We start from the raw sequence: 11,764 nt of genomic DNA on the forward strand, positions 1-11,764 counted from the left end.
TCAAGTTAGTGTTAGTTTTCTAATTAACGAAACCTTAGAAATTCAAACTCATTTAAGAAATTTGTGTACAACGCTATGCCTTTGGGGGAGGACTACGAGGATGCTAGGAACCATAGGAAGCCTTTCATCAACATCAACAACAACAACAACGCTGGAAGTGGGAATCTCTTTGTTGTGCTGTGCGTCCTCATTGTGGCTTTGGGTCCTATCCAATTCGGTTTCACGGTGTTTATTTACATTATACATCTATAATTTCACAATTCCCCTTAACTTTTTTATACCCCTATTTTATACTTTGATTATTAATTATTACTTTTCTTCTGATTCTCTTTGCACTTGTTGATTATATATTGTTTATACAGTGTGGCTATTCTTCTCCAACACAAGCTGATATGATTCGAGATCTTAATCTCTCAATTTCAAGGGTATTTATATTAGATTTGATGAGTGCCTTTTAATCATCAAGATATTTTTTTAAAATCAGATTACTAATTTGTTGAATATGTTATTGAGACAGTTTTCACTCTTTGGATCTTTATCCAACGTTGGTGCAATGGTAGGAGCAACAGTAAGTGGTCAACTAGCTGAATACTTTGGACGTAAAGGGGTATTATACTAGCTATTGCTAATACGTTTTCATCGTTTTGTTTCATTCTGTCATTTAACATTTTTGTGCAGTTAAATCTCGTATAACAGAGAGATAATTTAAATAATAAAAAATATGAAATTTTGATGGTGGAGATTTTTATTTAAAAAAATAGTAAAAGTAAAAATTTCAATTGAGAAAATTCATTCTTCCCAATTTTAAAAACTAAAATTGGAATGAAGTGTAATACCAGGAGGTGGCTCAGATTTCGTTTGAAAGGATTTAATTATCCTCTATCTGGTTGGATATCTAATCCTTTGGAATGTCAGCATTATAAGTTGTGGTAAACGAGGGATAAGGAATATAGAAGTGGTAGTGGGCAGGAACAATGAATGCTATTCTGATGTTAAGTGGGTGGGTTGTGTGGATGGGAAGAGGTTGATGGAACAAAAACTTGGGTGGGTGTTCTGAGAAAACGTAAAAACTGCAAGTTAGGAGAGAATCAACAGGTTTTCGAAGTGATTAGAATGAGGGGGTTGGATGTAAAGGAAATATAATTAACTAAGCATCATGGGAAGTGTGAGTGTTACGTGTGTAATGTATGTGATTGAGTGGTAGTGTTCTCGTGATGCAATTCGTTTCTTGTGTCTGTGATGGATCAATAATAGATTCTGTATGTACCTATTTTTTGGTATTGTCAACGGGGTGGAATGTATGTTGGCCATGGCTCGGGTGTGTTATGCTGGAGCATGTTATGTCTGCATGAATGTTAGTTGTGTAGCATATTGAGAGAGGTAGCTGCTGTAGTAATTCAGTTGTTGCTTTGTTTTGCTGTAGTGGAACTTATGGGGTGATATATGGTAAGCCAAGATCTATTAATTAATATATATATATATATATATATATATATATATATATATATATATATTAACTTTTTAAATGATTTTTAGTACGTATCTAGAAAGATTAATTCTTAACTCCGATCAAAATACAAAAGGAAATATAGTCACCTTTAAACTAGGAAAATTTCATTAATATAAAAAGTTGGAATTTTAATTTTTAAATTTATTATTTTGGGATGTTGTGTTGCAGTCACTAATACTCGCAGCAGTTCCAAATATATTCGGATGGCTAGCCATTTCTATAGCGAAAGTAAGTATTAACATGTGTAGTTAATTTGTTACCATGAATTATTGTTTATTGTTGTTGTCATATTTCTTAATTAATTTCTAATTAATTAATGAGACGTTAATTACATTGTTTCCTTTTCTTTTCTTATTTTGAATCGGCTTTATTTACTCCTGTTCTAGGACACATCGCTTCTATTTATGGGAAGATTGTTGGAAGGTTTTGGCGTGGGAATAATCTCTTATGTGGTAATCTTGGCTTCCTGATTGCTTTTTATTAATTCCTTGATTAATAAATATAGGAATAGGCATGGATTATTAAGATATTGGCTATTTTGTGTTGGAGCTAGTATTAAGGATATATTGTTGGAACATAATACACAGTATTACTTGAATGATAATATTAGGATTTTGATTTTCCAATTAACACCCATTTATTTCTCATTCCTTACATAATTGTTTTTTTAAGGAGCTTTCCTTTTTTATTTATATCTTGTTTTACTCATCAATTCACATTTCACATATATTTTTCTTTTCTTTTACTCCTGTGAAAAGAAAAACATTTATCAGAAAACTAATTTGACTTTTGAGAATATATATTTGGGAAAGGTAGAAATCGTATAATAATATAAAAATGTTTTACAAGTTGGTTCACTTTCTCATGAAACCACCAGGTAATTAATTTATGTATTGGTTTTTCATTTTTTGTTTGTTTAGGTACCTGTTTATATAGCAGAGGTATCACCTAGAACCATGAGAGGTAGTCTTGGATCCGTGAACCAGGTTAGCTACGGAGCCTTACATTTGTTATAAGTTTTTACTCTCCAGTTAATTAATTTTAATTATGGATTCATATATTTATGTTCTTTTCTCGTAGCTTTCAGTTACCATTGGAATCATGTTGGTTTACCTGTTGGGTCTTTTTGTCAACTGGAGAGTTTTAGCAATATTAGGTAAGACTTTCTCGGAAAAAGTAAAATTTATTTCAATAGTTTTTAAGTTTTTAGGATTAATTTTATGACTTTTAATTCTAAAAATATCTTATTTAAAAAAAAAAAAAACTTCAAAAAATTTCTTTATATATGTATTCAATTTTATAACAATTTTTAAGTATAAAAATTTAAATTAACAATTATAAATGTATTTTATAATCTAAAGTACACCTCCTTATGATACGTAATAAAAAGTTAGTAATTTTTTTCATAAATAAACATAAAGATCGAATGAGATTATAAACGGATGATGGTTTCTTTTATACGCGTCATGCCAATATATTCAGTATAATTTATTATACATTATAAGAAACTATCAAATGCAAACAAACCTTAGACTCTCCACATGACCTGAAAAAGCAAGAATCTCCTCATAAATTAAATGAACAACAATATTTTCAGGTCCAAGCATAGTATTTTTACTTTTTTTCTTCAAATAGAGATTGGTTTATATGCGAAGCCTCCATAAATAGAAATTGAAATATGTAATTACTCCTTAAAATTATACAACACTTTTTTTAAGACTAAGCAAAATGAATACGAATTATTTATTAATATAATGAAGCATTCTCTCTCTTCTTTTTTTTCCAGGGGTTATTCCTTGTGCAGTACTAATACCGGGGCTATATTTCATTCCAGAGTCTCCTAGATGGTTGGTATGAATCGTACGAAATTAATATTTTATATAATTATAATAATAATTGGATTCTGTATATGCAGCCACTTTGTTACTTTTAAGTGCAATCTAATTTCTAATATTCAATTTTTTGTAAGAGAGGAAAGACAACCGGATCCAAATACCACTTATTTTGTCACATCTTGAATTCGAATTTCAATTTCCATTTTTAATGTCTAGGCCGAAATGGGGATGCTAGAAAAGTTTGAAGCTTCTTTACAAACTTTACGAGGACCCAACGTTGATATTACTATGGAAGCACAAGAAATCCAGGTACTTTAATTTATCACATACACACATAACTCAAAAGTCAATCTCTCTTCACTTGAAGCAAACTTTTTAATGAGAGATATTTATCATGTCAGGGATCTTTGACGTTGAATAACAAAACAGATACTATAAAGTTTGGAGATCTCACGAGGAGAAGATATTGGTTTCCTTTAATGGTGTATATATACATTATTCTATTTTGGTGTCCTCACACCATTGTTTTTCTGTCACTTGTTTAGTTTGATAAATTTAGGATTTGTTTGGATACGTTTTTTCAAAAGAATTTTTAGAAAGAAATATTAAAAATAAAACAATTTTTTATAAGCTAAAATTAATTTTTGTAAAAGTTAATTTACAGGAACTCTCTTATAGAACAAATTTAAAAGATGAGAGTTTTTACAAATTAATTTCTGCATTAATTTTAACTAATAGAGAATTTATTTCATTTTTTTTCTCATAAAAGTTCTTTGGAATAAGCTAAACCAAACATATCTAAATGGCTGTGACTTCTTGGTAACTGAGTGCATGTGCCATGCAGGTAGGTATTGGACTACTTGTGCTCCAACAACTTACTGGTATCAATGGTGTTTTTTTCTATTCTAGCAAGATATTTGCAAGTGCAGGTAATTAATTAATTAGATAATTCTATTCTATTAATTAATTATCAATTTTTGTATCATGTCAGTCTTTGTAAATTAGTTATTAGTAAGCAGAAACTTTTAATGTCTTTTTGTGTCTTGAATTGTGGTGGTATAATAGGAATTTCATCCAGCGATGCTGCTACATTTGGACTTGGAGCCATGCAGGTCAAAATCTACACACGTTCTAGAATAATAGATATTGCCTTCATGTGAGTATCAAATTGTCAAACTTATAATTGTCATTGTTAAGTAATTTTCTTAATCTTAAATATATGCAGGTTGTAATGACTGGGATTGCTACTTCGTTGGTAGACAGAAGTGGAAGAAGGATGCTTCTAATAGTGAGTATTAAGAGAATTTTGCTTCTCAACAATTAATATCCACCATGCATCTCCTACTTTATCTCTGAAAAAATTGAAAAAGTTTAATTATTATTAATTCTTTTGCAGCTATCCTCCTCTATAATGACACTTAGCCTCCTCCTTGTAGCCACCACATTTTATTTGGAGGTTGGTAATACTAATTATTAATTAATCACTAACATTTGAAGCTGATCTAATCAACATTATCAACTTAATTAATAATGGCGTTGTTTTATTGAATCCAGGGTGTGGCAACAGATGATTCTAACGTTCATGAAATACTGGCAATGCTCTCTGTTATGGGGCTTCTGGTATGATTTTATTGATTCGGCATTTTTTTTGGTGCTCAGTACTTTGTCAATTTGATTAAGTGTTTCTTTTCAGGCTTTGGTCATTGGATTTTCTCTAGGCATCGGACCAATCCCCTGGATTATAATGTCTGAGGTATGCAGAGAGAATTATTTCAGCTTATAGGATTTGAATATGATCTTGGATCCTGTCTTTGTACTAATGATCAATTATACTAGCATAAAGAATAATAAATAAAAAATCCTTTTAAACATATGGCTCATTAGACAAAGATTATGTATGGGACAGACCACCGGTCAATCATTACATGATACATAATATTTGTTTAATTAACCAAAAAAAAAAGTTGATAGCTATCAAATGTTAATTAGTTGGAACAGTGTCAAATCCAAGACTTTGAGACAGAAAGTAATTTATTCAAAAAATAATAAATAATAATTAGACTAAATTTGAATTTTGATATATTTTAATTATTGAACCACAATTTTGGTGTTTTATTTTTTTATTTTGGTTCAATACTTAATTTTACATATATTTACTTCTCTTATTTTATATTTTTTTATTTTTTTATAATACTTTAAATTAATATGTTAGTTTCAAATTTTAACTCAACTAAAATAAAATATATATAAAATTGAAGATTAGACCAATTTTGCCGTTTTCCTAAAATTAGGGACAAAAATTGTGAAAAAAAATAGAAGGGCAAAATTACATATAAAAAATTAAAGGTGAATTAAAATTACAATTTAACTTAATAATTAATTATTTTTATCATACATGTAAAAGTAAAGACATAATATTAGAAGTGTGGTGAGCTAGCTAAAAAAGAAATAAAATGTGCGGCTGAATAAAACATAAAAGTACCTAATGGTCTGAAAAGGAAATGAAATATAAGAAAAAAATAGTTAATATAAAAGATAAAATTTGATAAAAATTGCAAAATTGAAAGAAGGGAGTCAAATTATAAAATTAAGGGGGGCAAAAAATAATAACTATAGATACATATATTAGTATTTCCTTACAACCCTCAATTGAATGAGTCGGCCACTGGTTGAAACCACATGCTCTCATACTTAATAATTTCTCATCATTAAGGATCTGTAGTAGCAGCAACATTATTTGAAATTAGCATTAACATTTGTTCATTTTTATCTTTCATTTTAAAAGTTTACAATAATATTAATTATTATTTTATCATCAACTGTATCCTATTATCTTTCATTTTAACTATCATCATCGTTTGATATTTAGAGAACTTCATGAGCAACTTCATGTAATTAAGTGATTTCAGAACTTCAAAATAAGTATTTAAGCAACAAGTAGTTCAACTGCTAATGATCATGTACATTTGTTCAGATACTTCCACCAAATATTAAAGGCCTTGCTGGCAGTGCAGCTACCTTTTTGAATTGGTTCACTGCATCTGTAATCACCATGACTGCAAATTTGCTCTTACATTGGAGCAGTTCAGGTCCTCTTCTTCTGTCTTATTTTATTGGATTTCGTGCATGCATGCATGCATGCATAGTACTTGAAAGCCTGCTACTTAATTATTTGTGTAAGGCTAAGTAATTCATGGTTGTGAACAGGAACATTCACAATTTATGCCATTTTTTCCGCCTTCACCGTTGCTTTTTCGATACTTTGGGTTCCCGAGACCAAGGACAGAACACTGGAAGAAATTCAGGCATCCTTTTATTAGATAAATTTAATTATATTGGATTATTATGCTGATTATATCACTTAAGCTAGCATAATTTTTTTTTTTTTGAAAGGCAAGCTAGCATGAAGTAGGTTAATTTCTTCGACGGATACACATCCATCTTCGTTTCCTTGCTAATGTATTTTTAAAATCTTTCCAAGATTGGGATAGATAATTATGTTAGAGTAATGTTTAATTTGTGCAGATATTGCTAATGAGGAGAAATGCTAATTAACATTTTTTCTATTGAGTGAAGTTTATGTCACTCTTGCTGGACATGTATAGTGTGTTTGGAAGCGTGTTCACTATATATGTGTTCTTTAGTGCTGATCATGTTTTAGAAAACTGACATTTCTCAAAATAAATCATTTAAAATATATTTCTCCTCTTATGTTGGAAATCATTGCTGGATAATGGTTTTACCAGTACACCTCTTTCGAAATGTGTTGAAATATTATTATTACAATAGAAGAAATGTTTAATTACTATGTGGTCTGTGGTCATTGAACTTATTTTCTTTTCAATTAGGTACCTAAATTTATACTTATTTTTTTAAACAGCTCTTTGCATTAGAGACCTATTTAAAGAAAACAAAGAGAAAGCTAAGGACCTAATTGAAAAGAAAAAAAATTCAAAGATTTAATTAAAAATTATAAAATAGTTTGGGACCTGTGAATTGATTTAACTTATATATAGAAAAATGTTATATTTAATTTATTTTCAATAAAAGAAAAATATTATATTAAATTATTAAAAAAGTTGTGAATTAATTTGTTCCAGTTCAAAAGAGTCTTTAACTAATTAATAATATTTCAAAATTTTAAGAATTTTCTCAAAATTAAAAAAAAAATGAAAAGGAAGGGAAGGAACGAACAGCAAAATTATCATACGAAAAGTAGTCTAACTGTTAATTAGAGAATACTACAATATAATTAATGAATATCAGAGACAATATATATATATATATATATATATATATATATATATCTTTGATATCTCCTCCATATCTTAGGCCAAAGACCAATCAATAACAGATTATTTTTTGGGTTCATTCGAGTCCAAGAAGGAAGCAATAATGTGCTTGAGGCATCTATTGTAGACACAGGGTCGCTCCAGGTGAACCAGGTGACCAGCTTTCTTTATGCCTTCAAACGTTGCGCCATTCCCTAGTTGCCTGCAGTCATTGATCAGACGTGAGCTCATTACTATCTACAAAATATTATATTGGATATATAAAAGTATTGTCATTGAGTACTATTTCATGAATTTACTAATTCTGTATGATCACTTTTTTTAATTTACAAAAATATTTTTTATAATCAAATTTGCTTTTATATAGAAATTGACTAAAATCAGGGACACATCTTAAATTAACACATGAGTGATTTTTTTTGTTTTTCTTGTCTATTCATGTTTGACAGTACTATGGCTCAAATAAAAGTTATTTAAAGCGTCCTTACATCTCCACGCATGCATGTATGAGTAAGTGTATCACTCACATGAGAAGCTATTTACTACAACCATACAATTCAAGAGATTTAATATTGATGGAATAACAGCTTTTGAGTAACCATTACATGTGGATCATTCATCTATAGCTGTATAGTCTAAATATAAAATTGTTTCTTTAAATAATATATTTCTCTCTTTAAATATATTATTTGAAGAGAAAAATAATATTAATTTTTTTAAAAAAATATTTTTATAATTTCATTAATAAATATTTAAATATCTTTAATCAATATTAAATATTGTAATAGAATAGTTGTAAATCATTAATAAATAAAATAAAATTTTATTGATTAGAAAGAAATTTGAAATATTATATATATATATATATATATATATATATAGAGAGAGAGAGAGAGAGAGAGAGAGAGCATTGTGATGGTTACTAATAAAAGTAGTTTTGCTATCGATCATATACATGGTGTTTTCTTTTTTTGGTAAGTTTAGAGCCTTACTCTTTCATACTTTGGGCAAGCTCCAGTTTGAAAATTCGATCATTCTCTCCCCATAAAAGATGTATTCTCTGCAAGTAGCATAAATGTTATGGTATGAAATGCACATCAGAACGTATGAATTTAGCACTTAATTAGAGCTGTGCAAATTATTAATAACCTGTGGAAAATTTGGGATTGTGACATCTCTGTTGGTAATTACTAAGCCCTCCAATAGTTCACTTCGCTCCTTCCTATTCGTGAACATCACCTGTAAATAATTCCTCATGGAAAACCATCGTAAGCAAAATTACTTCAGAAGTCGTTACCCTTCAAATTAATCTAGCTATTTTACTAACTTTCTAACTTCTATGTTTTAGTCACAGAAAATGTTTGAATAATAACAAAGAAAAGAAAAGCTGCATTTCTACTTCATAATTTATGACTGATTGAACTTTATTAGAAACTAAAGTTTGCAATGTTAATTTGTTTAAATAGTAAGGTTTTAAATTACAGCTTGAATATATTTTTATTTTACAAAATATTTTTTTTCTAATAAATTTTTGTTGTATTGAGTTTTTAATAAACTAATTTTATTTTTGGTCATTAATATTTTATTTTGATCTATGATAAAATAAAGAATTTTGTGTTTTCTTTTCTAATAAATTAGTGAATTTATAAATGAAATTTTCTTATAAGAAAACAAACACAAAATTCCTCAATTTATTATAAATTAAAAAATATTAAATACTAAAAATAAAATTATTATTTTATTAAAAATTTAAGTAACAAAAATATATTAAAAAATAAATAAATAATCAAATATTTTTATTAGGAATTAAAATATATTTAAACCGTAAATTACAGTTGTGAAATACTTAAAAAAAATCTTGATATGGTGAAAAATTATAAATCATAATACTCATGGTAATATAAATTTAAAAAATCTTAATTAAAACCTTGACAGAAAGTATAGGGCAAAGTAATTAAGATGGATATGATTGACAACAGCTGGGAGGGTTTTAAATCAACCGCAATTGCAATGGGACCGAGAAATTTAAACCTTGACAGAAAGCATGGGGCAAAGTAATTAAGATGGATTGTTCTAAACTAACATTCATTCCGATCAGGCAACATTCTGTGCGAAGTGTGACAGGTTAAGCACCTATAAATCGGGTAAAGTTGCAGTTGCAGGACTACTTAATTAGAATCTATGTATGTACGAAACTCCAAAAAATATTATCCACGTCAAACTAGTAAATAGACTAGTTTAATGACCATCAAAACCCTTATCTTCAAACTAATGATGTTATTGCTTATTAGGTGAAGGTGGTTGAACTAAGCCACAGTCTGCTTTTCCTCTTTGTCTCCATACAATCATGCATGGTCCACCTTTTCTTGTTTACATTTCCATAATGTTATTTACTTTGTCAAAAGAATTCTCGGCCCTCTCCCCTTTATCGTATTTTAATATTGTATACTATATATAATCATAACACGTTCGTGCATAAAATATATTTTTAATTTCTCTAAGATATGGTTAAATATATTTAATTTTTAGTTCTCGTAAATTTTAAAGTTTTTAAAAGGCCATTATCATCAATATATTGATTGATGACACCACATATTATCTTAAAATAGTACTAGTTTTTATGGGAATACATCCTAAAATAATATAGCTGACGTAACATAATTAAATACATATCTCGTCATTCCTAGGTGTAGCTAGTAACGATTAATTATAAGACCAAAAATATATATAATTAAACTTCAAATTTACAATTTATCTTTTTTACTAACATGATCATTCCAAGATATTTAATGGAGAAAAGATTCAAATATACTAAAACCTTATCAATTATAACGTACTTAATTAACAATAACAAAATAAAGACAAAAATGCACAAGAAAAATCAAACAAAGTGTAAAAAAAAAATATAAGGAATTAGCAAGAAATTAAGGAATGGGTGTACAATATCCATCTCCTAAATCGAAAGCAATAACTGTGCTTAATGTAAGACCTAACTAATAGTTAATGTGTTAATCATGGCATATTCGGCATGCATGTCACAATGCATGTCTCAGTCATGTGAATTCAAAGACCTCTCCACAAATTAACAATCAAATAATTAAAAAGTAATAATAAAGGAAGAAGAATCCAAGCAATGATACGTGGCAAACATACCTCAAGATAATCCTTGTGCAAACGATTGGGGAACCATAGTTTTTTGTGAGCAGCGATGGACAAGAGTGCTTTCAAACCCTTAACAGAAGTAGGCAACAAGAGCTCGGAGGAAGAAGAGACCCCAAGCTCCTGCAGGGAGGAGGCGCTGAGGGACTCCGACATGGCCAAAATGGAGCCGGAGATGACTAACCCTTGAACCATCTCAGGGTACATCTCGGCCATCTTAAACGCCACCATCCCCCCATAACTAAACCCTACCACCACGCACTCCTCCACCCCGAGCTTCCTCAATGCCGCCACCAAACACTCCGCTTGGAGCCTCGGCGACCGCTCGGCCTTATCGGTCGTCGACCCTCCAAAGAACAGAAGATCAGGAACATAAACAGCGTACTTTTTTGTAAGTGCGCCTACTTGGAACTGCCACGTCACGATCCCCTCGGCCGCGAAGCCGTGCACCAGAATCACCGCGGGCTTGCTGGGCTTCGCCCTGATTCTGGGCTTCTCGTCCTTTTTCTTAGGCTTTGTTATGGTCTCCGAAGGGACCCAGAAGCTCATGGTAGTCCCGGGCTCTATCTCCACCGTGTAGGGCCTGATCCCCGCCATCTTCATAAGCCCATGTAGCAATGGTCTCTGTGCTACCACTAGGTTCACCATGGTCTCTACTCTCTCTATGTGTGATTACTTCACGAGAATTGGAAGAGGGTTTTATTATATATACCAGGAGGGTTAACTTGGATTAGTGAGGTTTGGTGTTAGGTTGTTATCAATTGCCATACAAATAGGAAACCTATTTATGGAAGACAAATTTCAATACACTGCCGCAAGTGGCTGGCAGCTAATTGTCGCTCACCAATGCATAGTTTTTTTTTTTTTTTAAATGCTAAGTAGTATGAGTATTGATAAAGGAATTTAAAAAAATTATTAAGATATAAAAAATTGTGTTATTTATGTTTTTTTTTCTTTTATGATTTTTA

The 11,764-nt window shown here is 30.0% G+C and overlaps 2 protein-coding genes across 2 annotated transcripts; one reads left to right on the top strand and one right to left on the bottom strand.

The window, feature by feature from the left end:
• LOC114370531 (sugar transporter ERD6-like 4) lies at positions 1 to 6,785 on the top strand. The gene is made up of 18 exons (XM_028327916.1): positions 1 to 225; positions 363 to 425; positions 518 to 607; positions 1,679 to 1,738; positions 1,897 to 1,962; positions 2,431 to 2,496; positions 2,591 to 2,666; positions 3,297 to 3,361; positions 3,562 to 3,654; positions 3,747 to 3,827; positions 4,190 to 4,274; positions 4,411 to 4,457; positions 4,571 to 4,633; positions 4,742 to 4,801; positions 4,900 to 4,965; positions 5,039 to 5,098; positions 6,320 to 6,434; positions 6,553 to 6,785. The coding sequence occupies exons 1-18, from the start codon at positions 76 to 78 to the stop codon at positions 6,663 to 6,665; spliced, it is 1,419 nt and encodes a 472-aa protein (XP_028183717.1). The 5' UTR covers positions 1 to 75; the 3' UTR covers positions 6,666 to 6,785.
• A 902-nt stretch (positions 6,786 to 7,687) lies between these two features.
• Positions 7,688 to 11,544, bottom strand: LOC114382207 (epoxide hydrolase 4-like). The gene is made up of 4 exons (XM_028341472.1): positions 10,791 to 11,544; positions 8,787 to 8,876; positions 8,630 to 8,697; positions 7,688 to 7,839 (listed from the first exon to the last, which is right to left on the bottom strand). The coding sequence occupies exons 1-4, from the start codon at positions 11,442 to 11,444 to the stop codon at positions 7,701 to 7,703; spliced, it is 951 nt and encodes a 316-aa protein (XP_028197273.1). The 5' UTR covers positions 11,445 to 11,544; the 3' UTR covers positions 7,688 to 7,700.
• Positions 11,545 to 11,764: the final 220 nt, after the last annotated feature.

The sequence above is a fragment of the Glycine soja genome, chromosome 2, assembly GCF_004193775.1.
Source record: "Glycine soja cultivar W05 chromosome 2, ASM419377v2, whole genome shotgun sequence".
NCBI classification, from domain to species: domain Eukaryota; kingdom Viridiplantae; phylum Streptophyta; class Magnoliopsida; order Fabales; family Fabaceae; genus Glycine; species Glycine soja.

Coding starts and splice junctions, on each gene's coding strand:
- LOC114370531 (XM_028327916.1), top strand. CDS start 76: ATGCCTTTGGGGGAGGACTACGAGGATGCTAGGAACCATAGGAAGCCT. Junction 4,458..4,570: donor TTGGACTTGGAGCCATGCAG/GTCAAAATCTAC, acceptor AAATATATGCAG/GTTGTAATGACTGGGATTGC. Junction 5,099..6,319: donor CCTGGATTATAATGTCTGAG/GTATGCAGAGAG, acceptor ACATTTGTTCAG/ATACTTCCACCAAATATTAA.
- LOC114382207 (XM_028341472.1), bottom strand. CDS start 11,444: ATGGTGAACCTAGTGGTAGCACAGAGACCATTGCTACATGGGCTTATG. Junction 8,877..10,790: donor TGCACAAGGATTATCTTGAG/GTATGTTTGCCA, acceptor AATTATTTACAG/GTGATGTTCACGAATAGGAA. Junction 7,840..8,629: donor CTTGCCCAAAGTATGAAAGA/GTAAGGCTCTAA, acceptor CAATGACTGCAG/GCAACTAGGGAATGGCGCAA.